This window comes from Gymnogyps californianus, chromosome 28 (assembly GCF_018139145.2).
Source record: "Gymnogyps californianus isolate 813 chromosome 28, ASM1813914v2, whole genome shotgun sequence".
Taxonomy (NCBI): Eukaryota; Metazoa; Chordata; class Aves; order Accipitriformes; family Cathartidae; genus Gymnogyps; species Gymnogyps californianus.
This window is the reverse complement of record NC_059498.1, coordinates 4,085,733-4,110,975: the sequence shown is the minus strand read 5'-3', so window position 1 is coordinate 4,110,975 and position 25,243 is coordinate 4,085,733. Positions and strand designations below refer to the sequence as shown.

At 38.5% G+C, this 25,243-nt stretch overlaps 1 protein-coding gene across 1 annotated transcript in view; it reads right to left on the bottom strand.

Annotated features, from left to right (window-relative positions):
* TANC2 (tetratricopeptide repeat, ankyrin repeat and coiled-coil containing 2) overlaps positions 1-25,243 on the bottom strand; it is a 253,232-nt gene that overhangs the window by 198,605 nt on the left and 29,384 nt on the right. The window contains 2 exon segments of the mRNA XM_050911874.1: positions 13,278-13,377; positions 23,217-23,279. Coding sequence (XP_050767831.1) covers positions 13,278-13,344 — 67 coding nt within the window. The 5' untranslated portion in view covers positions 13,345-13,377; positions 23,217-23,279.

The window sequence follows — 25,243 nt, the reverse complement described above, 5'->3', positions numbered from 1 at the left end:
GGAGATCACTCAGCAATTACCAGGCAAAACAGACTCGACTTGGGGAAAAAATTTATTACCAATCAAATCAGAGTAGGGTAATGAGAAATAAAACCATATCTTACAACACCTTCCTCCCACCCCTGCCTTCTTCCCGGGCTGAACTTCACTCCCGATTTTCTCTACCTCCTCCCCCAGCGGCACAGGGGGACGGGAATGGGGCTTGCGGTCAGTTCATCACACGCTGTCTCTGCCGCTCCTTCCTCCTCAGGGGGAGGACTCCTCACACTCTTCCCCTGCTCCAGCGTGGGGTCCCTCCCACGGGAGATGGTCCTCCACAAACTTCTCCAGTGTGAGTCCTTCCCACGGGCTACAGGTCTTCGCAAACTGCTCCAGCGTGGGTCCCTTCCCCGGGGTGCAGTCCTTCAGGAACAGACTGCTCCAGCGCGGGTCCCCCACGGGGTCACAAGTCCTGCCAGCAAACCTGCTCCAGCCTGGGCTCCTCTCTCCACGGGGCCACAGGTCCTGCCAGGAGCCTGCTCCAGCACGGGCTTCCCACGGGGTCACAGCCTCCCTCAGGCATCCCCCTCCTCTAGCGTGGGGTCCTCTCTCCACAGGCTGCAGGTGGATATCTGCTCCACTGTGGACCTCCGTGGGCTGCAGTGGGACAGCCTGCCTCACCATGGTCTTCACTCCTTCCAGCAGGGGAATCTCTGCTCCAGTGCCTGGAGCACCTCCTCCCCCTACTTCTTCACTGACCTTGGGGTCTGCAGAGCTCTTCCTCTCACATCTTCTCACTCCTCTCTCCGGCTGCAATTGCTGCTGCGCAGTAACTTTTTCCCTTTCTTAAATCTGTTATCCCAGAGGCGCTACCACCGTCGCTGATGGGCTCGGCCTTGGCCAGCGGCGGGTCTGTCTTGGAGCCGGCTGGCATTGGCTCCATCGGACACAGGGGAAGCTTCTGGCAGCTTCTCACAGAAGCCACCCCTGCAGCCCCCCTGCTACCAAAACCTTGCCACGCAAATGCAATACACCTTTCATTTATCAAATAAATAAAAAATTATTCATGAAGTAGGTTTTGTTTCATTTTGTTCAGCAATACTCCTACCACACTGCAGGACAGAACACTTCCAGCCAGTACAGAAGTGTATGATATCCAAAAAATGTTTTGCACATGGAGCACAGCATCAGCGTGCAGTCTCTAATTGTGTTTCATGAGACTCCCTCCTTCTTGTGAAAGGTTATGAAACTGCAGATTGTTTCTTAACTGTGATTTAATACCAAAATTAAATTGGGGGGTGGGGAATCAGCAGTACTGTGAAGTCCCAGAAACTTCCTCATGATCATCAGGCATACCTTTGCTAAAGCTGCTTCAACTCCTATCACAACAGCAGCTCTTCAAGGTTAGCATTTCAAATCCTGTCAAGCTAGAACCACCTTGGGACGTAACTTCAGTTTGCCTTATAGCCAAAGAGTACATTAATCTCTCCACTCAAAGCTGTCTGTGACATACAGAGGTATTCTAATGCTTCTTTCAGAGCAATAACTACAACTTCTCCTGACTGTCATCACACTTCATCTATCTTTTTCTATATTCTCTGCTGCTTCTTTTGTAACTGGATAGTTGAAAAATCAAACATATTGAAAATGAAATTTAATAAAGTAACAACCTAATAATACCTTCTGCCATCCAGTTGCAGTCTCATCTTGACTTTTATCAGCACAGTTAGAAGCTTAAACACAAAATGAAATTATGAGGCGAGAGGCTTATTTTGCATTCTGATATTTTACAACAGAACTGGGAACACAGACTCCGTCTATCCCACACAGCAGATATTACTTCTTCCTTCCACAGTACTTTATAATATTCAAAGGATACCTAGAACAACCTTCCTTCCCTCTCCCCAAACAAATCTAAAAAGCATGACTTTCGCATTGTAGCATCTGTGCCACATACTCTGCCACTCAAAGTTTCTACTTTATAGTCTTTGTATTGCCTACACTGCATAAAAAATTATATATTGTTGCTAAAAGATTATTCTCTTGGGGTCTCATTGAACCTATCCCTACAAGCTAATCAGAGAAAAGACGCTGAAGTATAAGCCTTTCACAAATCTCTTCATAACGTAGACTCCAAAAAAAGCTAAATTTAGTACTAAAACTTGTGAAAAGACACCTTGAAAGAACATTCTCCAAAGAGCTGAACTCATTCCTAAGGGATGAATTCAACCCACCTGCCCCCATGAGTCACAGGCTCCTGCTGTAGTACTGCACACTTGCATGTTACACAACGAGAAAGAGATCCGTCCGGTTCATCTATCGATGTCATTTATTGCTTGGAAAATCTTACTGAAATTGTGCCAAGTCACATGATGTGAAAATTCACAAGCTAATTAGTAAAGGAAATTACCTATGGCTCGCTATGATTAACATCGATTAATTTGAAATCCTTGCAGGCAGAATTTCACTGCAAACACAAATTACAGTTTGAACATTCAAAAAGAACAAAAATACAAAGCCTTTATTGATACTTAGTTTGAACTTTTCTCCATTTTAATTATTTTTCCTGCACATGAAGATGTTTGCTATTTTTGTGCCACATCAAGTTCTGATTACAAGAAAACAGACTTTATATATTCAACACACCAAGATAAAATGGCAAAATCAACATGCAAGTGTTGAATATTTCTAAAACAATTTATTTATTTAAAAACATTCAATACTTAGTAAGTTTCCAGAATTGTGAAAAACATTACTTTTAGTTTGTTTGTATAAAAACCAGAAATCATTTTTACAGATTAGATTATTCATTCTGTTTAAATCGTGCTTTAAGTTAAGGAATCCAAGTGTGTTGCCTACATAAGATCTGGGGCTAGGCTTGTTCCAGTAGAAAAAACCCAAGATCAGTCACTAGACATCACAGTGTTTTCTTACTGATTTTACAGATGAAATAGTTGAATTCAATGACATAAACCTTTTTTCTTAATTGACTTGTTTGGATCTTTAAAACTACTACAGATATGCTAATTATTAAGGTTTCCTCAGACATCCTGGAAAGGACATTACACTTTTCCAACCGTTTGGCTTAACAAATCCCTCAAATTGATTATGATATTTGCTTTTGAAGCAAGGGTATATATTCTTTTTGAATTGTGTATGAGAATACTTTTTTTTTATTTTGATGAATAAGAGAAGACAAGGCCATTTGACATGGAAAAATGTACCTTTATCTCCTTTGCGTATCAGCATGGTGCATTTCAGCACAGCTTTTGATATCTGATTTGTCAGAAAACTTCTACTCCCTCTACCGGTTCAGCGAGAGTAAGGCAGCTATAGGAGGTTACTACAAACCTGCTAGCATACGTGAGTAACACCACAAAAATCCCAGATGTATCCAAAATTACATAGTATATAAGTATTTTATTCTGTCCCCCTTACACATCTCTGTCACTACAGTCTGACTGTAATAGTATACTATTTCTTTCCTTAGGCCCAAGAGTTCCGCTAGATTTAATAACAGAATTGATGCTTCTGATTTGCTTAGTACCTGTGCAGTATTGCATTTTAAAGCTCAACATGTTGACTCACCTAGTATGCAGTAAGAAGATTTTGACAAAAATCAGTAACCGCTGTGAGCTCTTCAGTACTTGTCATCAAAATATCCAAGTGTTGTACAAAACCAGACTGCTCATTTGCAAGGGTAAGGGATGAGGTATTATCCCCATTTTACAAATGGAAATCTAAGGCACACAGATTACAGACAATATTTCTACCAATTCTTGGCATTCAACTTCAATCATTAAAGAGCCAGTATGTGAGAGCAGTGATCATTCGTTGCTCCTTCATACGTTCAGCAATTGCTTTCTCTCTTTCTTTACCTACCCATATGCTTCTACTTCTGTGCACATAACAACTAAATACCTAAACACCTGTCAGGAGAAGGTCTGGAACCCTGATACCACACCTCTTTGTGAGCTCTCAGCCAACAGACCATAGTATTATCCATTATCCATCCCCTGCGCACAGGGTTAGTCTGTCCCACGAGCATGACCTCGCATTTGTCCTTGCTGAATTCCCTAAGGTTCCTCCAGTCCATTGAGATCCTTCGGACTGGCAGCCCCTGCCCTCCAACATATCAGCTGCTGCCTCCAAGACAGCGTTGCCCACAGACTTGGTGACGATGCTCTCCATCCCTTGTCCAGGTTGTTGCTAAAGATGCTATATACTACTGATGCCCGTATCAACCCCTGAGGAAGGCTCCTTATAACTGGTCACCAGTTATGACTTTGAACTTTTGATCACCCTCCTTCAAGCCTGACAGTCCAGCCAGCTTTCCTCCCAGGCTGCAGTCCATCTACGTAGCCCACATCCCCTCCAGCTAGCCACAAGGCTCTTAGACTGTGTTGAAAGCCTTGTTAAAGTCAAGGTAAGCTGTGTCCACCACCCCATTCTCATCTGCAGAGCCAGTCACTTCTTCACTGAAGGCAATCAGGCTGCTCAAGTACAATTTGTAACTTGATAAATCTTTCTGTGTCGGCTTTTTCCAATGACGTTCTTGTCTTTCATGCCTGGAAATGGCTTTGAAGAAATCTTCATAATTTTTCCCATGACTAAGCTGAGGCTGTCAAGTCTGTATTTCCCCAGACCCCCTCATTTCCCTTAGATGGGTATAACGCTTGCCTTTTCCTAGTCCCCAAGGACCTCCTCTTGCTTCTTGGCACATACCTTCCATCTTCCTACATTCTCCTGTGAAGATACAGAGACGCCAGAAGCGAGCTCTGGTGGAAAGCATCTGGAGAATGACTGGGGAGCTCCAATTCATAACAACCTTATTACAGCTTCCATACTACACTATCTACACTGATATTCTTTGCGTGAAGAGGCTGTTCAAAGCTCTTCAAAGGTTTATCAGCAGTTATCAGCACAGTAAAAAGCCAGTTGTGTTCTTTAAGCCGCGTTCAGCGGTTAGTCAACAGGGATTAAAGCGGCTAGGTTGCACATCTGAACAGTTCTGTTTATAAAAATACCTTTTTGACAAAAAACCTGATCTACAAGGAAATTTAAAAATTATTTCTAAAAATTCTTACAATGTTCACTATGCAGCTTCATTAAAGCTGTTGGCAAACGCAGTAGAAACAAACACCATGTAATATGAGGAAGAAAGATACTCCCAACATCACGTTTCCCTCTTTTCTTCCAAGCCTACCTTCCTTCTCCACTAAGAAACAAGAGCAGCTTCCACAGCTATACTAACAGCCCCAGACATCCATCACCAGCACCCCTTGCTTTCTCATCTTGCTCGTTCCTGCATGAAACCAAAGCTTATACAGAAGACCACTGAACTTCATGAGCTCTGTCAAATACTGCTTTCTGCCAGTACAACACTCAATGGAAAGTATTACATATAATCCACAAAGGCAAATCATTGTTACTGTAGTTTCTGACAGCTCAAAACCAAGCATGCACAGTGAAGGCTTTCAGATAAGTCTGGAGTAAGAAAAGGTGGTCGATGGCACAGCGTCAGTGGAGCCGACCACTGCCTAAGGGCAGAGCTCTGAAGGGGAAATGGCACAACCTGCAAAGATTACCACTCCTGACCCCTTCAATTTCAAAAATCGATTCCCTTGTTTGCAGAATGGATGCCCACATAAAGGACCGGTTTAAAAAGTCTTTTTCTTTTCTCTAGAAGAAACTCTCTGGAGGTTAAAGAGCTCAGAACTACGTATGAGGACAGCAGAAGGGGAGATGGCTGCCATAATGGAAGCAGCATTCACAGCAGAGCAGGAGGACAAATCAGCCCCCGCTTTTAGAAGGGACTTCGGGTGAATTAATCTCAGCAATCAGATCTGTAGAATTGCTAATGAAGGGAAAGGTTTGAGAAAGATTAAAGCTGATATAGAAGAACTGGAGAATGGGCTCACTGACCTAGAGATAAATCTTGGATAAAAACCAGCAAGTAGGAATACATCTGAAAAATAAAATGTGGATCAGTGAGGAAAAAGGAGTGCTTGTAGATGCACTGACAGAAATAAAAAACAGGGAAACAGGAAAAGAAGAACAACTAGCTCCCAGCAGCTGTAACGGAGACAATCCTGTCAAATACTCAGGGCATGCCTTCCTCTCTTTTTTTAGTTATTTGAAACAAATACAGCAATCAGCATAGAAGAAATACATCAAACATTTTTCTCTCACCTCCCCAAACCCATGCATTTAATTTTACAATTTAACCTTTTTGAACAAATGGGATGGGGTCTGAAGATTCTTTCATTCATCCTGTCTTGGAGGAGGGAAAAAAAAAGAACATTTCAAGCTCTGATACAGGCTTCTTTAATGAAAAGGGAGGAACTAAGTAAGAACTGCACCTGTATCAAAAGAGCAAATATACCTGATACACAGGGCCTGCCTTTCAAACAATGTTACATATTGAAGAGAAGAGTACAATGTAAGTGGGGAAGAAGGATTTAGAAGTCCCCAAAAGTTAAGCCTCATAGTAAAGAGCCCAAAATACAGCATTTCAAAGACAGGGAGATGCTGCTCTATCATAAAAATCAGACATTGAGAAACACGGCATTCTTCCAATTCGCCCACAAAAAATAAAGCCAAAAAATTGGGAATATTGAGAAGGAGAACTACAAGATTATAAATATTCAAGAAGGTTCAACTGAAAGAAAACATAACAAGTTGAAATATTCGAGATTCCAGTAATAACGCAATAATCTGGTGAGCTGAAATGTTGAGAAAAATGGAGGAAAGTCATATTGCAAGGTTTGAAAACAGGGGCAAAGAAAAAAGGAGTTTTATAAGTGTACCACAATAAGGGAAGTTAGAAGAGGAGGGTCGAAGCAAGGAGGAAGGCTTAAAAAAAGGAAGGCTCTGAAAAACTTTGCATATCAAACCATTTAAGAATACCATATAGCATCGTGAGATGACAATCAGGAAATGCTGAGAAAGGACTAAAAATCCCTCTCCAGAAAAAGACTAGTATATATGTCTGTATTTGATGAAAGCAAAAAAGATAAAGAATAAAACAATAAATTAAATCTCAAGAGGGTGGAAAAAGCCACAAAGAGGATGTGGGAACAAGACTCACTGAATGGTGCTTCAGGTAATAAAGTCACTTTTAAGGCTCTGGAAACAAAAGAGGTGGGGTGAGGATATCCATTGCTTGTTACTCATAACAGGATGGAGGCAGCCTTCGTCAACACACTTGTTGTTACAGCTGGTGATGTTCAAATTTGTGAAAATATTGGCAAGGCTTAGGCTGACAGAGCTGGATTATCCCCCGCTCCCCCCATATGCTCACACACAGAAGCATAAAACAATACAGGCTCATAAACTCTAGTGGAACGGTTGAGTCAGTTAATAAAAAATTATAAACACAGTAAAGGACTGAACAGACCTGTCAAGAATTATTTATGAGCTATAAAGTAAGTTAGGTTAACATCTGTGGTGTTATTTAAAAAAAGGTATTTGTGGATCAGAAGTAAAGAAATACATATTAGAATAATATGGGCAATTGGCACTAGCTGCTAAAATTCTCTCTAAGATAGCTGCGCAGGAGAGAAGCAGAAGCTTTATTGTCCAAGCATCTTTTATTTGTCTGGGAAGAGAGTTTGGTACATGAACGAGACATATTCTGACCAAATAAATATGCCTTACTAAGAAGAAAAATGCATGCACATGTACACACGTATCTTCCCGACGTATTTGCTTCTTAAGAAGAAATACACTAAATTACATAAATGAAAAACAAACTTTCAGGAAGGCTCAGTTCATTCTTAAACTCAAGGACAAGACTTCACGATAGTCAGAGGAGCTATGGATTTGTCAACGTACTCGAGACTTGTTTAAAAATGGATTTATGAAAAACTAGCAAACTTTTTGGAAGAAAATGGTCTGAATTACTATTTGGATGGAATACCTTGAACATGTGGATACAGTCGGTATTCACCACCACAACACATTCTGAAGTCTGATAGGTCTTTTAATATCTCACTTATAATACCTTCTTAAATTAAGTTATCCCAACATCTATAGGACCCACCAGCTGGATCTCATCACTCAGCAATTTCTTTCAGAAATTAAATCCAAAAAGCAATTGGGACCCTCTAAAACTCTTTTGGGGTAAAAATTATGCTTAGGCTTCCAAAAGAGATCAAAGAGATAGGAAACTGCATGGAGTTCTGGCAAAGCAGTGATGAGACCTTCACAGAAATGCCTTTTATCTTAGAAAGGGAAGAATCAAAAAAGAAGAGCATTTGACAGGGGCTCTTTTAGTCCTGGAATTAAAATATAAAGTGGCAGGTTCCAAAAGGCCCTATAAATACATTGGAAGTTAGAAGTAATTGGCTCTCCTGTGAACCACGAAAGGAGAACAGGTTTTAAAAACCCTACACCAAAAATATTATGAATGACAGGCAGGCTCCTAGCTGGTAAGCTTGAGATAAAAATTGTGTGCATTGTATCAGTTAAGAACAAGTAAGGTACAATTCCTAACTAACTCAGAAGAAAAAAGCAGACCCTTTGGGCTAGTTTATAAAGGATTACACGCCTCAGATAAATTTAACATGCAAAAAAAAAAAAAAAAAGACAAGAGTACTTTAAGAATCTACCTCAGCCTCCACCAGAAATAAAAGGCACAAAGTCCTGGACTTACACCTCACAAAGTGAAGAGAAATATAAAACCAAATAAAACGCGCAGTTTTGCAGCTGAATTTTACAAGGTTCTAAAGGGAATCTGAACTCTTACAGTAGTATTAATTTAATGTGATAATGTAAGAAGGAAACAGTCCATCTGCTTGGAAAAGAAACAAGGATAATTATAATAGGTGGAAAGACTGGATCCATTACACAGGCTTATTTCACTAACGTGATACTGGAATGAATATATTAGCAGATTGATTTGATGTAAACTAATTAAATACATACCCAGATCAACGAATGTTTAGTATAAGCAAGAAAACTGCAGATAAATACGAGAGAGGTCCTTGATAAAACAGATAAAAACAACAGAGTACCTAATAGTCTCTGGATTCAGAGAACAGAACAGAATTGCCCTGGAAAGGCTGAATTAGGGGGAAAGAAGCCTCAAAAAAATTTCTGACAAGCAGCAGCAGGCAGGAGTGCCTACCTGCAAGTTTTAATGCAGTCGCTTGCCCTACCCATAGGCCTTCTGGCCACAATAATCATGCTGGATCTTCAGCCAGAAGGGATAAAAGGATGGAGCAAAGCACAGTCCTTCTACACTTTAAGACAAACAGATCCTAAGTAAATTTAGCCCTGGATACAAACTTGAGTCAAAAAACTTACATGTCTGCATATCTCCATAAATGAATTTAGAATAGAAAAATAAAGGTAATATTTAACTATATTGAGATCACATTTCAGCTTTACAAACACTGTTGTCTGGTAGCTTTGTGGAATATCCATTTATAACAGAAGAAAATACAGCCTAATCAAAATAGTATTGCAGTCATAATGTGTCCTCAAGGCATTACTGTAAAACATCTTGAGTGTCCTTGAGTCACAAGAGAATTGTTGTTAAGACAAGAGATTAAATATGTGCACAAATACACATGCACAGAGTTGTACTGCATACAGTACGCTGCTATGAAATCCTATTAGTAGAGTTTTGAAAGTACACACACACACACAAAATTAACCACAGGAGATTACACAATCTGATGCTGCAGTAGAAATTCATTTGTTTTAATTGGCATTACTGCATGTAACTGTACATTCATATGGACATAACTGGTATTCTTCTTTTATAAATATTTTGTGTGTTCCTGAACCACAATACCATAAAGAGTACCAAAGAAAAAAAACCCATCCCAGCTGAGTCAAAATAAATTTTAACCACAGTTCTTCAGAGAAGTTGCTCAGCAGTTTCTGAAGGCATTTTACTGTTACCACTACCAGCGTTCTTTTAATCATGAAGAATTATCAAAACCACATCACAACATGTAGGGATTGTTAGCTTGACTTCACTGACCCTGTTTGCTAACTATGTTACTGCAAATGAAAGAAACTGCAAAGAACAGTAATTTCAAAGGCCAGTGCGCTCACTTGGATTCCCCAAGAAAAAAAAAAAAAAAAAACAAAACCCACAATACCTTTAACCCTGCTTCAAAGGTTTACTCCTGCACTGGAATGTAAAATGACTGGAGTGCAGGAAATGAAGATACACACACTGCAATTTCATCCAAACCCACATGCACCAAAGACACCCGAGTGGGCTGTCACCTACCTACGTAATTTAAAATCATCACATGGAAGGTGAATCAACAGCAGACCTGAAACCTCTAATAGATTACTTTCACAACACAGAACTTATGATTTTGAGTTTGTTCCCAATTCCCAGAGATGGGTGTAGCTCTGTGTTAGAGTTTCCCTGTGAACACGGGTTGTTCTGGAAACACCTGCCTCTGCCGTCCGGGCAGCTCACACTCCCTCTCCCCTGGCTCTACTCTCCAGATCACACTGCCCCATGATGAAACAGCTTCTGAGGCCACGAGGCAAATCAGAGCACCAAAACCATCAGGGAAGCTTCATTTCCAACTTCTAATTAGCAATCTAAATCATGTTAATGATAAATATAATTTTAAAAAATTCAATAAATACCTAATCTTTTTAAAGCACTTGGCTGAAAAAAATCCCGAACCCCCCAGTGTCCCACCTATGCCCCCACAAAATCCTACCAGTGAAGGCAATCGTGAGGTAGGTGACCTGAAGGTATGCACTCACCATGCACTCTGGAAAACGTTCCAGAGAATGAAACACTTGGACCTAGTTGTTACACATGTGCATTTATTTGAGGGGGTGGGAGGATTTCTCAAGATCCTTTCCTTTGCATACCAAGAGACCAGGAAGGAAGGGAGGATGAAGAAAAAGGGAGCATGCAGGTGTAGGGTAAGCAAAGCAAACAAGTAAGATGAGTATCAAGTCGGGTTGTTCAGACCAGCGCAGGATGACTGCTCTGTCACTGTCAGTGACAGGGTGACAAATGCCTTTTGTATATTATTAAATAAGTACTTTCCTTTTTTATCAACTTCTAAAGCATCAAATTTGTAGTTCGCCAGAATTGCAGAGCAAATAAATAAAGCAAATTTCAGGCTTATAATACTGTATGCTACACAGAAACGTACCTGGAACATTTATTGATTTTTTCCTTACTGTGTTGCAAAGAAATACAGAATTAAATATATTTATTAAAAAAATCTAGGCAGCAATGAATTCATCTCATGTCATGTTATAGTTTGATAGACTAACACTTATCTGAAAAATTATTTTCCAGTGGAGGAATGTTCTCCATTTAGACACTGTTAATATAATAAACCGTATCATCTCCTTTTTTTATTCCCTCTCCTCCCCTGAAGAATGCCAAACAGAACTTCTCAATAAAGCAACTTATTTCAAAGGCAAAAATGCAATAAATTAAACATACAGTATGGTCATTGGGCATTAGAGAAGACCTCATCTATTAAATACTGTCATATTGTTTTTCAAGAAGACCCATCTCTTTTTCTGTTTTGCTCAGACAGAAGTGCAGCCATATCAAATCTTGTTATTTCAGAACCGACACTGCTCATTCACAAAATAAGAAACACATATTTGCAAAGCTCTGCATATACAAGATCTTTAATATGGCTTTGGGAGATAAGCCAAAAGGAATACTAGGGACTGATAACAGAACATCTGACAAAGATACGGCTTTATACAGAAATCACAATTTAAGATTATTTGTCTATGTACAGTTTTCCAAAGGTTGTGAGTATCACCAGAGGACTTGTACTTTCCTGGGCTTTCAACTGTAAATGTGATATGTCACAGAAATACAAAAACACAAGCGGACAGAGCCATCTGCTTGTTTGTCTTCCTAAAACTTGTCTTTTTATGCAGGTACCTCCCTCAGATTAACCTCTCCTGCAACAAAAGACAAAGGAGTTCATAAGGGAAGAAAATCTCCTTCGTAAAAGCAGTGAATGACAACCACGACCTCAGGCTGGAATTACTAAGGGCGTCTTTGCAAAATAGACAATTTTCCCACTATGAGATACACACACCAATTACAATAACTAATGCAAGGAAGTCAACACCATGATGCACTGGTTAAACTTTTCATGACAAGTATCTTCAGGATCAACCAACACAAACTGGGAATCTCACCAGAAACCAGATTCTAACAGATTACTGACGTCTAAGGACCAAAACGAAGTCAGCATTGCTACCAAGCAACTTCAGGACACAGCAAAGCCATACTGCTGAAAAACACAACTCCCCTTCCCCAAATAAAACTCAGGGTACTAAGATATTAGGGGGGGGGGGGAGGGAGAGAATTCTGGCACTGTGAGAAATATGCGTTAACTTGTTTCAACCAAGGGAAACCAGCTCGGTTTTCTCCATTGCATTTATCACCATTGTATCTCTGCATCTTCACTTGTGGTTTCCCATGGAATATACATATGCACTATTTACACAGACACACAATCACAAATAAACACTGTATCCCAAAATATTCAACATGTGCTGCCAGATGGCTTTAAAAAGAAAAAATGAAAGATCTAATTAAAAGCTCTTACACTAGCAGCACTCCAATTTTGGAAATAAATACAAAAGTTAAATAAAAATGTTTTCAAAAGCATATCAATATTTTTGTAATGTTTTGCTTCACAATGACAATCTCTCCTAACCTCCTTCATGGATCAAACAGGCCAAGCCATACGAACCAGTGCTAACTGTAAACTCCTTTCCTGGGATGGTAGAAAAAGGAGACTAACAGAAATGGTGACTAAATTTGAGCAATTTCTCCTTAATTCCATCTCTTCCCATTCCTCTCTCTCCCTCCTGTTTAAAAGTAAAAAATAAAAACAATTGCTACAGCTATCAGAAGTATTGTCTGTAATGAAGAAGATTTCACTGCCACAAGTTGTCACAGTCATTTTCAAGGAAAAAAATTTATTTTCTTAATTTCCATAATTGAAACATGAACTTTGATGTTAGTTTACTACAGGATTATGTATAACTATTGTTTGTTTTTCCCTGCATCTTATCTCCCCAATAAAAACAGACTGTGGTTTACATACATTTTTAAATAAATACACATATATTTTTAAATATTAAATCACAGCACAATATTAAAATGACCTATGATGATGTTTTGAGTCTACAAGATCATCAGCTGAGTACATCTATTCATTAAAAAGAAAAAAGACCCAGTAAGACCAAAACACACATAAAAGGAATACTTTCAAAAACTGTAAATAAAACACACGCATGAGGAGCTGACATTTACTTACCACTGGACCTGTTTTTGCGGTTTGACTTCCCTCCTGTAAGAAGCATCTTGAGACTGTTTCGAAACATGGCGATCCTGTTCCACTTTGTGTATCCCAAAAACTGTGTAAAGCAAAAGAACAACAGATGTAAAAAATCAACACTCCGATTTGGTCAACAGGAAAACATTACAGAGAAGCGGTAAGAAAGTGCTAAAAACAAGATAAAAAATTAGAATGACGAAAAACTATTTTGCCAATACATTTCCTAACAACAGAAATCAACATCCATATAAAGCCTACCATTCTGTTTGCTTTCCTTCATCCAGGCTATTTCCAGGACAACACAATTCCAGCACTGCTAGCATGACCTACCTATTTTGTCAAACGATTTGACCAAATTATCACACTAAACTGGGAAAGACAGAGCATTTAGCAAAGTCTACCTCCATTTCCCATTACTATTAAAGCCAAACCTATCAGAAAAGAGTTGCTACCCTTCACATTGCCCAGAAAAAGTCAATCTTGCTGACAACAACCCACAGACTACAAAGCTGTTTTCTTTAGCTCCTGGGCTAGTTGACTGTCAAATTCTTCTGTGAGTTGAATATATTGTCACAAGGAGCAAAGCCACTGAAACCCAGAGTTAACAGATGCAAAAAATCAAACAGAAACATTATCCATATATTTTCCTTGCTCTATATGTCTCGGAAAAAAAAACTTGTGTCTGTGCCGTTGAAGATAAAAGAATGAGCTTCTGGGTTCACCAGACACACTGACAGCTTGTTCTGGTGGAAGATCCTCTTATTAAAGTAGGTAAACCATCAAAACAGCAACAACAAAAGCAGCTCCTAACCAGACCAAAAGAATAGTAAAGAGTCTTTGATCAGGACATACAATAAACCACAACCTTCCTTCTATTGTACATATAATATTCTATAGTTACAAGGTAACACATTCATGTTCTAGAAATACATCACGAAATTTTTTCCTGCAACAATATCAGGTTCTTCTTGGAGGATGCTCAATAAATGTGATCTTAAGTTTCTTCACATTTATCTAATCTTTCAAGCATATTAATACAGTAACACCCAGTTCAAAGAGTTTTATATGTATTTTTAAAGCCACTAAAAGTCCTTTTAATATGACTCACTCACTAAGATATACTAACATTCCAAGGCAGCAACTTAGAGCACACACGCGACAAACACCAGTAGGGATGCACGGATGACATCAACCTTAGCCTTTCCTGACTTTCAGAAGTTCCCATTCACTTACTAGATTCCACAAACAGATTTTGGGGTATGTTTGTCTGCATGCATGCATATTAAACAGAAAATACAGTACCGGTATTTTCTTTGCATCTATGAATTGCTTGAGTATCATCCGGCATCCTTCTGAGGCCTTGCATAATGACATCAAAGCACAACGAGCTAGTATTTAGGCTTATTCCCAGGGCTCCTAAACAAAGCTTAGGCCCCTCTTCGAAGCATCCTACTGTTACATGACTACAAAAAAAATTTCCATCTGGGCACAAACACAATTGTCTTAAATTTGAATTCTGTTTATTTAGTTTCTTTAAATGGCTATTATATTCCAGCTCGCAGCATAGAAAGAAAACTTCTGGATTTACATATCCTTCCTCTCTTACAATCTGTTATTAATAAACTCCTTCATATGCAACACCCTTTGCAACTTCAGAAGGAGAAAATATGAAGTAGACACTAAATGTAAAGAGGAGGCAACCGAACTCAAAGTGTTATTTATTTTGGAACACGATAATATACAATCCCTCCAACATCCCACTAATCCAAATGTATTTATCTAGGCTTCAAGCAAGACAACAAGAAGGCAGTAAACACCTCCTGCTACTCTTTGGAGAACTGCTTGAGTCTGGGAAAACTGCTTGAGTCTGAATGTGACTTATCTTTTCCTCCTCTACCATATTGAGCACTATGCTGACAACATAATGTGTACATTTGATTTTTTTTTTTTTGAAAAAGCAGACTCAAGTAGTTCTTATATTAAGCCAAGTGTCATAGCCACAATGTAGTTAATTTCTTCCTAAAAGTTTATGAACAGAAAAATGTAACTATCACCTAGCAACATTTTTCCAAGACATGAAAACAAGAAAAGGTAGTTTCTTTGTGCTCTGTGATAGCAGTATGTAAAAATAAGGAGAAAAAGTTTCACCAGCTATCAGGGTTAATAATGATTCACACTAATGTATCATGCTTGCAAGAATACACAACTGTGTCTCAACAAGCAAACTGAGGTACTTCTGGAGGCGTAGCTGCAACAGTGAAGCATGGAGCAAAGGGGAGGCTAACTGATTAAGAATTTATCCCTTCTGTAGGCAGATAACGCAGCCTGCACTGAGCTCCTCTACCCCAACCTAACTAACCTGCCCTAACTATCTAGCGCAGTGACTATAGTGCCACGTGTCTGAGTAAGATCTTGAAAGCGTTCCCACGGAAGTCATAGTCAGAGCGTGCAACTCTAGTGAATTAAGCAATGATACCATTTGCAACCTGCGGACTTAAGTTATAGGTTTGATTCTCTATTCATGCTGAAGTAAATCAGAAGTACCTCCACTGCTGATGACAGACTACCACCAGCCAAGAATAACGTCCTATTTTTCATCTTTTACCTGTGGCATTAAGCATACTAGTTAGCCAATGCAGGCGGAAGAGCAAGAGGGAACTGTAAAGTGCTCAGCTTGCTATTTCAGATTCAGGTAAAAAAGGGTAAATAACAGTCTTACAGCATTTGGTGAGACTAGGGTCGAGGAGAAAGATCCTGCGAAAATCCCACTAAAGTGTGGGGTATTTTCTTTTTCTTTTCTTGTTTATTTTTTTGTTTTAAAGAAGTAGCTCTCCAGGTATCTATTTTGAGTTCCATCTAAGTCTGGAAGGACAATCAATCTTTATAATGACATTTTCTTCAGAATCAAACTCTAATGGTAGCAGTGGACAGCCCAAAAATTCGAAGTTCCTATGAATTAAGAAGGAGGTTTAGGGCCTATCCCCACGTCAGCTTGCACTGAGAAGAGAACTGAGTGGAGCTGTGCCATCAGTGCTGAGGTATAACCTAATTAAACCTAATTATGGTGAAGGAGCCAACTGGACTGAGCCTGAACAGTGCCAAAGGTGAGGATGACAGTTTGCTAATGATGTTTACATCTAGCCTTCACATGGCAAACTGTGCCAGAAATTGCTGTGCTGCTAGTGGGATTGAATTAAGTCTCTGCAGCACAGGGCATATATGGGGCCTCCATGAATTTGCTTCAAAGAACCATGGAGCAGAGAAAGAACTGATGTCTTGCATTAAGACCCTGAGTTACCAGCCATGGGATGTCTCAAGGACTAATTCCATATGCTGAGAGCTCACGAAGCCTCAGGGGACTGCTAGATCTTTAGTGACCTGCACAGGTGGGAGATGGAAAGAAAGACCTTTTAGTAATAGATCTAGTTTAGCATCAACTCATGATGTGGTTTCTCATTGTGTCTTACAGGCAACGTTGTAGTGCTCTAAGTGTAAGTACTCACTAAATTTATAGCCTGAGTAGTTATCGTTTATAACAATACAGAGTACCAGAATCAGCAGGTCACCAAAATCAACTGCTGTTTTTCTTTTGCATGCACAACCAGATTATTTTGTGGCTTTGAGCAAACATGGTCACAGCTCTTCCTCTGTTTAGCTAATACTAAGCCAGAAATAGTATTTAAGAATAAGCACTCTAAATTAAAAATTCTGTTGGTCATATTAGTTCATGGAATTACAAGGATTAAATAGCAAATGGTATTACAGTATTTGGAGGAGCTGGATCAGGCATTTTTTCATACCCTCAACGAACTCCTCAGTACATCTTACAGTCCAGGTTAATTCTCTTCTCCAGTCTCAAAAGCAGCTGTGTCAGCAGAAGCTAAAGATGCAGCATGCTGATGGGGATCCTTTACACTCCCATTGCCATGGGATACTGCTATCATCAAATCAGGCAACCAAGAGCTACTACACTTTGTCGTTTAGCTTGTCATTTGTAACTTTACCAAATCTAATGAAGATATTATGCAAGCAAAAGTCTCCAAACAGTATCAGCAGGTAAATAAAAAGGTACTATCTCTATGAACTTTGTTTTATAGCATCAATGGCACTTCACAAAAGTAGCCTTTTTTTAAAAGCAGCTCAAGAATCTCCTGTTTTATGTATAGACAGACTCTGCCACATGTTGTTTTATCTTCTAACAAAGCTAGATTTCAATGAAATACACAAACAAAAACAGTTTCTGTAGCATGAGAAAGCAGTAGTACAAATACAATGAGGAAAAAAAACAAAGGCAAGGGAGTAGAGGCAGACTGAATGCCGCAAGCTGCAACTTTACACCAAATGCTAAGCTTGAACAAGTCTGCAATATCTCATTAAATCCTCCTGGATGACTAAGGCCTATTTCTTTGTTTTCTTAATTTTAAGACACAGTTTGTAGACAGGCTGTGAAAACTACTTCACGTTTTGGGTGGCTACACATTATTACAGCCCACAGAGTCACTTTTGCTTCTTTTTAGAGATTTCCTAGGGAAAGATATTGTCTGTCAGACATGGAATTTCAAAATCAAAGCAAATTATTTTTGCCCCATATACCACCACTAAAACAGCTAGATCCCAGTATTTTCCTCTTCTATGATCAACTCACAAAAAAGTAAATTATTTTTTATATAAAGCTGATTAGTGAAGCTAAGTTCTTTTTCAAAAAAGTGTTTGATGTCCAATGAGACGTACAAACATTACTTGGCCACTGCTGTCAAATTTTGTGCAAGTTAGCATTAGAAGTTATTAAATATATACTTTTCAGAGTAGAACCCTAATCTATGTTTTTTCCAATAATGAAAAATTTCTAACTACAAAAGTATTAAGGGAATGCAACCTAAGTCGTATGTGCAATGCATATTTCTTGAGAATTTTATTCCCCCCTTAAGTTTTCAGTTCCTTCCCTGCCTCCATAGTGAAAATACCTACGTAAAAGGACAGGCATTTCAAAAGTTGTTTCTAGAAAGTAAAATAACTGTAAACATTTTGGTCTTCCAAACATTTTAAAATAAACAGATTTCTTTATACATGTTCACAATTTTCCTCCTTGAAATCTTAGTTAGGAGAAAGTCCAATTAGGCTGCCTGTGCATTATGGTGATGTTCATGGATTTTAGTCGTTCAAAGTGGCAGACTAGTGAGTACAGTCAGAGCATAGCCACTACAGAGCTTTAACTGAAAGTGTGAAAAGGACAACTTAAAGAAAAAGAAGAAGTGCCCATACTTCCAAATTGGAGGTGGTCCAACAATTCTGTCAGCTGCCTCTTCGTATATTAATTTGTGGTTGAAAACTAAGTGAAGTAAAAGCCTGTAAACAAGAACACCTCTGTGCCAGACCATGAGATCCCATTAGTTCATTGTCCAGTCCAGGCAGCAGCTCATACTGTAGTAAATTAAGACAGAATTTACTCCCAGAATCTTCATAATATTCAGCAGAGGTTTATGAACGCTAGCTAGTCAAAAATTCTCAAAACATTGTACCTATAGACAAATATAAATAAGAAGTATTTGCAAACTTCTATCAAAACACATTTTTCAATGAGAAATCACTACAGCTATCAGTGACAAACCACTTCCAAAATTCAGAAGAGCATAAAAAGTCTAAATCTTAACGGCATCCTACCTCCACGCAATGCTTTGCCAAGCTGTCGACAGGAGCGTTACAATATTGCTTAGCGGTATAGTCCCACCCAAATGTGAACATTGCAAGCCTGCTGTGACAAACCACTTTTGATTATTCAGTGCAGAAGGCAGGCAGGCATTCCTACTTCACTTCTGTCGGAGTTTATCATTAAAGATGAAACAAAACTTTGTAAAGTGGAATCAGGACTTGGCAGCACCAAGTCAATGGAATATACACAGAAGCTCATGACAAAGTTTTAAAAACAAACTCTTTAGATAAGCCTTAATTCCTGTACTTCTACTGCTGACAAATACCATGACAATATTCTGTATTGACAAGCAGAAAAATGGGTTAGTCCATATCTCGCTGCTTATTCCTTCATTCATCTGCTTCTGTCTATCTCAGAAGATCCTGAGGCATCACATTTCTTTAGTACATCTTCCCTTAATTCCGAATAGGAATGATGGAAAGGGGATTTTTAAAAAGGGTAATTCCTTATGTGTTTTTCTGAAAAAGAAGAAAGTCCTCTGACAGAAAATATACACTCAGTTATGCAAAATAACAGAAAAGCTTGTTACTCATAAAATACTCTATTTTAAAAGTTCCTGGTAGCACCAGATTATCTCTTTTCATGAGGGAAGCTGAACTCACTACATTAGAAATTAAGAAGTGTGTATTATAAGTAGTGTATATTAAGACACCACAAAAAGGTACCTTTCTGAATATTAGTTTTCAGGATTTAACAACATGTAAAGACTAAATTAACATTTTGTGAACAAAAAAAATCTAACCATTCACAAATTAGCAAACTGTTTTCAAAGAGCATTCAAACTTCAGAAAGGAATAGGTAACAAAGACTTTTTTAAAACAAGTGACAGATTTATAAAGCTAATTATCACAAGATGAAAGAAATTGAAAAACGAAAGGAAGACACACAACACAAACCGAGTTAGGCTTTCAAACATTTACTCCATGTATAACGTATATTGTACACAGAAATCTGTTCCACATTCGCTTGTAACAGCTGCTAGACTGAAACTTCCCATGCTCCTCATATAAATTATTCAAAGTTTAACCTACACTCTTACTTTAAATTGCCCTGAAATTCAAGAGGATGTTTTGAGAGACAACCTAATGATGAGGACTAGCAGCCCAGAAGAGCACATTTAAGCAGCGGTCTGACGTTCACAGGAACGCTAGACTGCCACACGTTGTAACTGATAATTGTCGGTATATGTCAGAAGCTCCACAAACTTCATGACGGTCAAATGCATTAAACTCTCCGCCTCACATAACAGCTCTGACTCACAACAGGAGTGTGAATAACTGATTACAACAACTCTGAAGTCAAAGGAAACATGTATTTATAAGCTTGGTATTTATAAGCTTGGTCCATGCACATTTAAAAACACAGGAGCAGAATTTAGAGATTAAATATTTCCAGGAACTTTAGGAATGAAAAAAGCATTTTTGTAATCTAGCAAAAATGCCAAGAACAACTAGGATTATTTGGAAAAGGGAAAATGAAAAAGGAATTAAAAGGACTAAACCCTACCAATTACAGGTTTTTAAGCAATTAAGAGTTTATTAGACAAAGTTCTCTAATAGGCTTTAGAACAACTGAGTATGAACAAAAATTAATCATTTTATGTTCCCTCACAAATGCCTGAACACTAATCATTATGATGGGGGGGCTTGATGTGAAGGTCTATCTGTTCAGCACCTCTGGCTCCTCCTCATCAAAATACTTGACCACCTTTCCTACAGATGCTGCCACTAACCCCCATAACTCAAGAACCTCTGCATTTGTTCTCTCTCCTTTGCTCCTGTGAGCAGCTAGATATGCCTCTACTGTCTTTGCTTCTCCAACTATCCATGATGGAGATACATAAAAATAAATAAATACATAAAAATAACTAACAGCATTCATACTGGACAAGCGTGCAACAGGTCAACGCGACAATGTTTCACAAGGAAGCAGGAAGTCAGCTTCAATCTCTGCTTTTATTGTGGCAAAATAAAGCAGCCTTTAATGCTACAGTTGAAAAGTAATTCTCCGAGCATAACACAGTAATATTCCCATGTACGTGGAGTTCCCAACAACATCCCTAAGGGGAATGTGGCCAAACATATTTCTTGATGAGTCTGTGGTGATTACGTTCACTTAAAGTCTGTGGCGTTTATGTTCACAGGTAAATTTTATACAGTTAAGAGCCTGGGAGGAATGAGACAAGTACTGTATTATTATGAAAACCCATACAACTTAGTCTGAGGAACAGCTCATTTTGGTACTATGCTTGGAAAACAGCACTTCCAGAGGGCTAATTAGCTTGGCAACAGTGCCAGACTGAAGCAGCTATTTGCTTCTGGAGCTGTAAGGCAGCAGCAGGATGGCACCACCAGAAAGGTGCAATTCTCCATCATTCCGCACAGATGTACTCTCTGTAGACTTGAGCTCCCCCTCCTCCGTTAACAGGAGGCATTTGTTTTTCATTTTGTCTAGAATACAGTCATACTTCTAGTAAGAAAGATGAAGAATAGCATGACTGCTAAAAGAGAGAAATGCCACTGATAGACAGCTTATGATTCACTCTGAGTCTATATAACCTTACCATTCTCAAACAATTCTGGTAAGATAAGCTTGCCGGTCACAGAATACTAACTAATATACTTTGCAACCTTAACTTGTCGGTCAAGGTTTGAATTTATTCTTCTGGAAAAAAATTTCTTCAACAATACTTTTTATTTGTGTTGGGATTTAACACCAGAAAAACTAAATAGCTATTTAAAATGAGATCAGAAACGCTACTGAAAGAATGCACTCACTAGAAGAAAGTCAAAAGTCAGAACCAGTTCTCTCTTGAACATGAAAATGTGGTGACCTCGAAATCAAGGAAATTTAATTTTGAAGAGGGCTTTATCATTTTGCATAACCTGGTTTCTAATTCTAGATTAATGATACAGAATGAGTTCATAAGGGACACTTACATTCTCCATACACAATGTCAATTATCCTGCCTCTGAGAAAAATGATAACCGCAGAAAAGTTAGGAATACAATCACCTCACTTTCATCAACTCATCTTCAGTGCTTTTAGTGTCTTCTGTGTTGCCCATAACAGTTAAAATTACTGCTTTGGTTTTAAATATTATTAATAGCTGCCTCCGTCAACAACCATCCGAACTAGGTAAATAAGCGTGAAATAAAACATGGCGCTGTTCTGCAGAAGTTGAGTCTAGTTAAACTGTCTGCCTTGGAAGAAATTTTAGGGCACTTTCTACAGCTGGAATCAACAAGCCTCGTTCTGCCAAGACCAACAATCCTGATTCTGCCCCAAACCACCAGAAGATTGAAGCGCAGTGAGTTTCTCCATCAGGAATCGCTTGCATTTCAACCTTTAGCTATGACACGGAGCAGCCAAAAATCCATCACTCAAAAAAACACCAGCTACATACTGCATGTTCTATTTGAGGCTCCTATCAATCTTAAGTTAATTTTGAAGATACAGTGGTATGACAGAAAATGAAAACAAAAAAACTACGCAATGTATAAAGTGGCAGGAAATGTTACAGCACTTTACTACTTCGAGAGATTAAAGGAAACTTGAATTATCGTCTTAATTTTTAAATGATCAAAAATACATATTAAAATATAGACCTAATTAAGGAGCTGCTCTAAGCCTGTTCTGCAAACCTGCTCAAGTCTCAAGAATAGTCAATATGGAACTGAAGTTCAATCCATTGGCAAGCACTGGAGATTTTCTCAGAACACAGAAGACTTTGGGTTTTACAAAAAACAACTTGAAAAATTAAAACATCAAAGTATATATAGAATGCTGTGTCACTCATACATTTTGTTTACAAAAAAGTATAAATATTTTAATTAGCAGCTAGAATGAACTCAATCAATAACTCAGAACCTTACATAAAGAAATATTTTTATTACATCAGTTTTCCTGTTGATCACCTCCAGTAGGAAAAGATGGTCATACCATGTAACAGTAGGAAAAGATGGTAGGAGAATGGTCAAACATATTAGACGTGAAAGCTATTACACCTTTTCCTCTAAATACAGAAACAATCAGGTTAAAAATTGGTAAAACTGATATAGGAAGACAGTGCCCATGCTCCACGTTCCAATTCTAGGTGACCACAGATTAACAAAGAAACAACAGAGGACAACTTCAATTCCATTTAAACAATTAAATAACTACTGCAAAGAAAACGTCAGACTGTGGAAAAAAAAAAATTCTCCTACCTTGGTATCTTTAGACAAGTTAAATCTCTAGTAAAAAGTGTCTTCCTCCATTCACTGAAAGTCCTGAAAGACATAAAAAAAAAAAAACCACAACAGAATTTAGTAGCATCTTCTCAACACACTACTGTGTCCCATGCTGTCTAGCTGTGCGCACAGAACTATAATAATCTCATCCCAGGAATAAACTCACAACTTTTTTCCAGAGTATTACTGTATCAGCTATCAGACAGCCCCCACTCTTTATCATCACAATTTAAAGTTACTGCTCATGCTTTTAAATCTCTGTTAATCTATACTAATTTCGGTCACTTGACTCTTCCCTCTCACTACTTTTCAAATGGGAGGAGAAAAAAAGCAGGTAACACTTTCCTTTGATACACATCATATAGTACACTATTTAAAAAGTAGTATCTTACTTCCAAATATTTTCCTTCAACCTAGCAAGCTCTCCTGCTAAAATCCTGCAAGCTCCCCTCAGTGTTGGTTTTTTTTTTTTTTAAAAACTCAATCCTCACATAAACACAACTCCCATAAGAGATTCAACACTAAATCAAGAGTTCAGTACTTGGCCCTTTGCTCTGTCATCACGTACTTACAATAAGTTCATCAACAAAGAGCCAGGAGAAATGTATCTTGCTACTTATTGAAAAAGACCAGAGCACCTATTTTTGTACCAGCATGTGTGTTTATTTGTGCTGATGATATTGTGTTACAGGCTCTACCAATCTATTCTTTTAGAAATCTCATTTGAGAAACAGCAAGTAGAAGGAAATACAGACACATTTCATTTGTCATCAAACAAACAAAAAAATCAAAGTAAATTGAGGCCACCCTAAATTTGCAAGTTTAAAGCAAAGTAGAATAATGTTCAACCACTTCAGTAGGGTTTTTTTTTATTCTATTGCAAGAGGATACTGAAAAGTAATTGACAGCTTAACTTGTAATTCACACTGCTCTCCACAACCTTAACAGAAACTTCTCAGATGGTCTTGTATGAATAATTTTGTACATAAAACTGTAAGATATTCCATAAATTCATGAAGCAATCCCATCTTATTTCTCAGGGTTGCCAACTACATCCCAGCTTTCAATTTTTCACTTCTGTGGAAAAATAACTAAAAAGCTAGTAACCAGCATACGACGCTCACCAGGATCGTGGCTGTTTGAATCAGTCAAGGAAGGAAAACATGCAAACGCAGCTCTAATCCCACAGCACTAAAAGTGATTCTTGATATAGCACGGAGGAAAGGTCTGTTCAGCTGATGTGGCTACCTGACCTCTGCCGGAGCCTCCTTCAGCTCATGCACAGCCCTAACTTGGACTCTGCACCACAGGCTGCCTTACACCACTCTGCAAGACGACGTCCCTTCTTCAAACTCCCTTGCTGGGTTCTGCAAACTTCTGCTTGCACTCTAAATCATCCAACCGCCTGAGCATCTGCATTCTGTACAAACTATATTGTTAGAAAGACCCAGCTAAAAATTTCTGAATGCGTGTCCAACCACATATAGCAAAAGACCACAGTTATGAAATTTACTTTAACTGAGCCCGTATGGAGGCCAAACCCAAACATGTTCAGATCAAGGAAGACTTTTATTAGGCATTACGTCACAAAACCCCCTATATTCCTTAGATCCTGAAGAAACAGAAGAGGAAAGGATCTTAAAACATTTATTTGGTATTCTCCACAATTCATTTAACTGGTCAAAAACTAGGTACTTGCAAACACCTCCAGTAGGTGATTGAGTAAAAAGAATTTTTTTCTTTCAAAAGCAGCAATGTTACAATTTTCGGAAAACTGAAAACATGCATGGAGTTTTGGAATAACTAAAAATAACTCCTTATAAATGTTTCAGTTTGCTGCCATCTATCTTCTTAATACATCTCTCTTAATACGATACCCTGTAAAACAAAGAGTAGAATATGGCTTATGCAGCGTAAGCTGTAGATGACTGCTGACTACCCATAATTTGCTCAATAACTTTCCATCTGTATTCAGAGAGCATATTTGATGAATATGCTCTGCG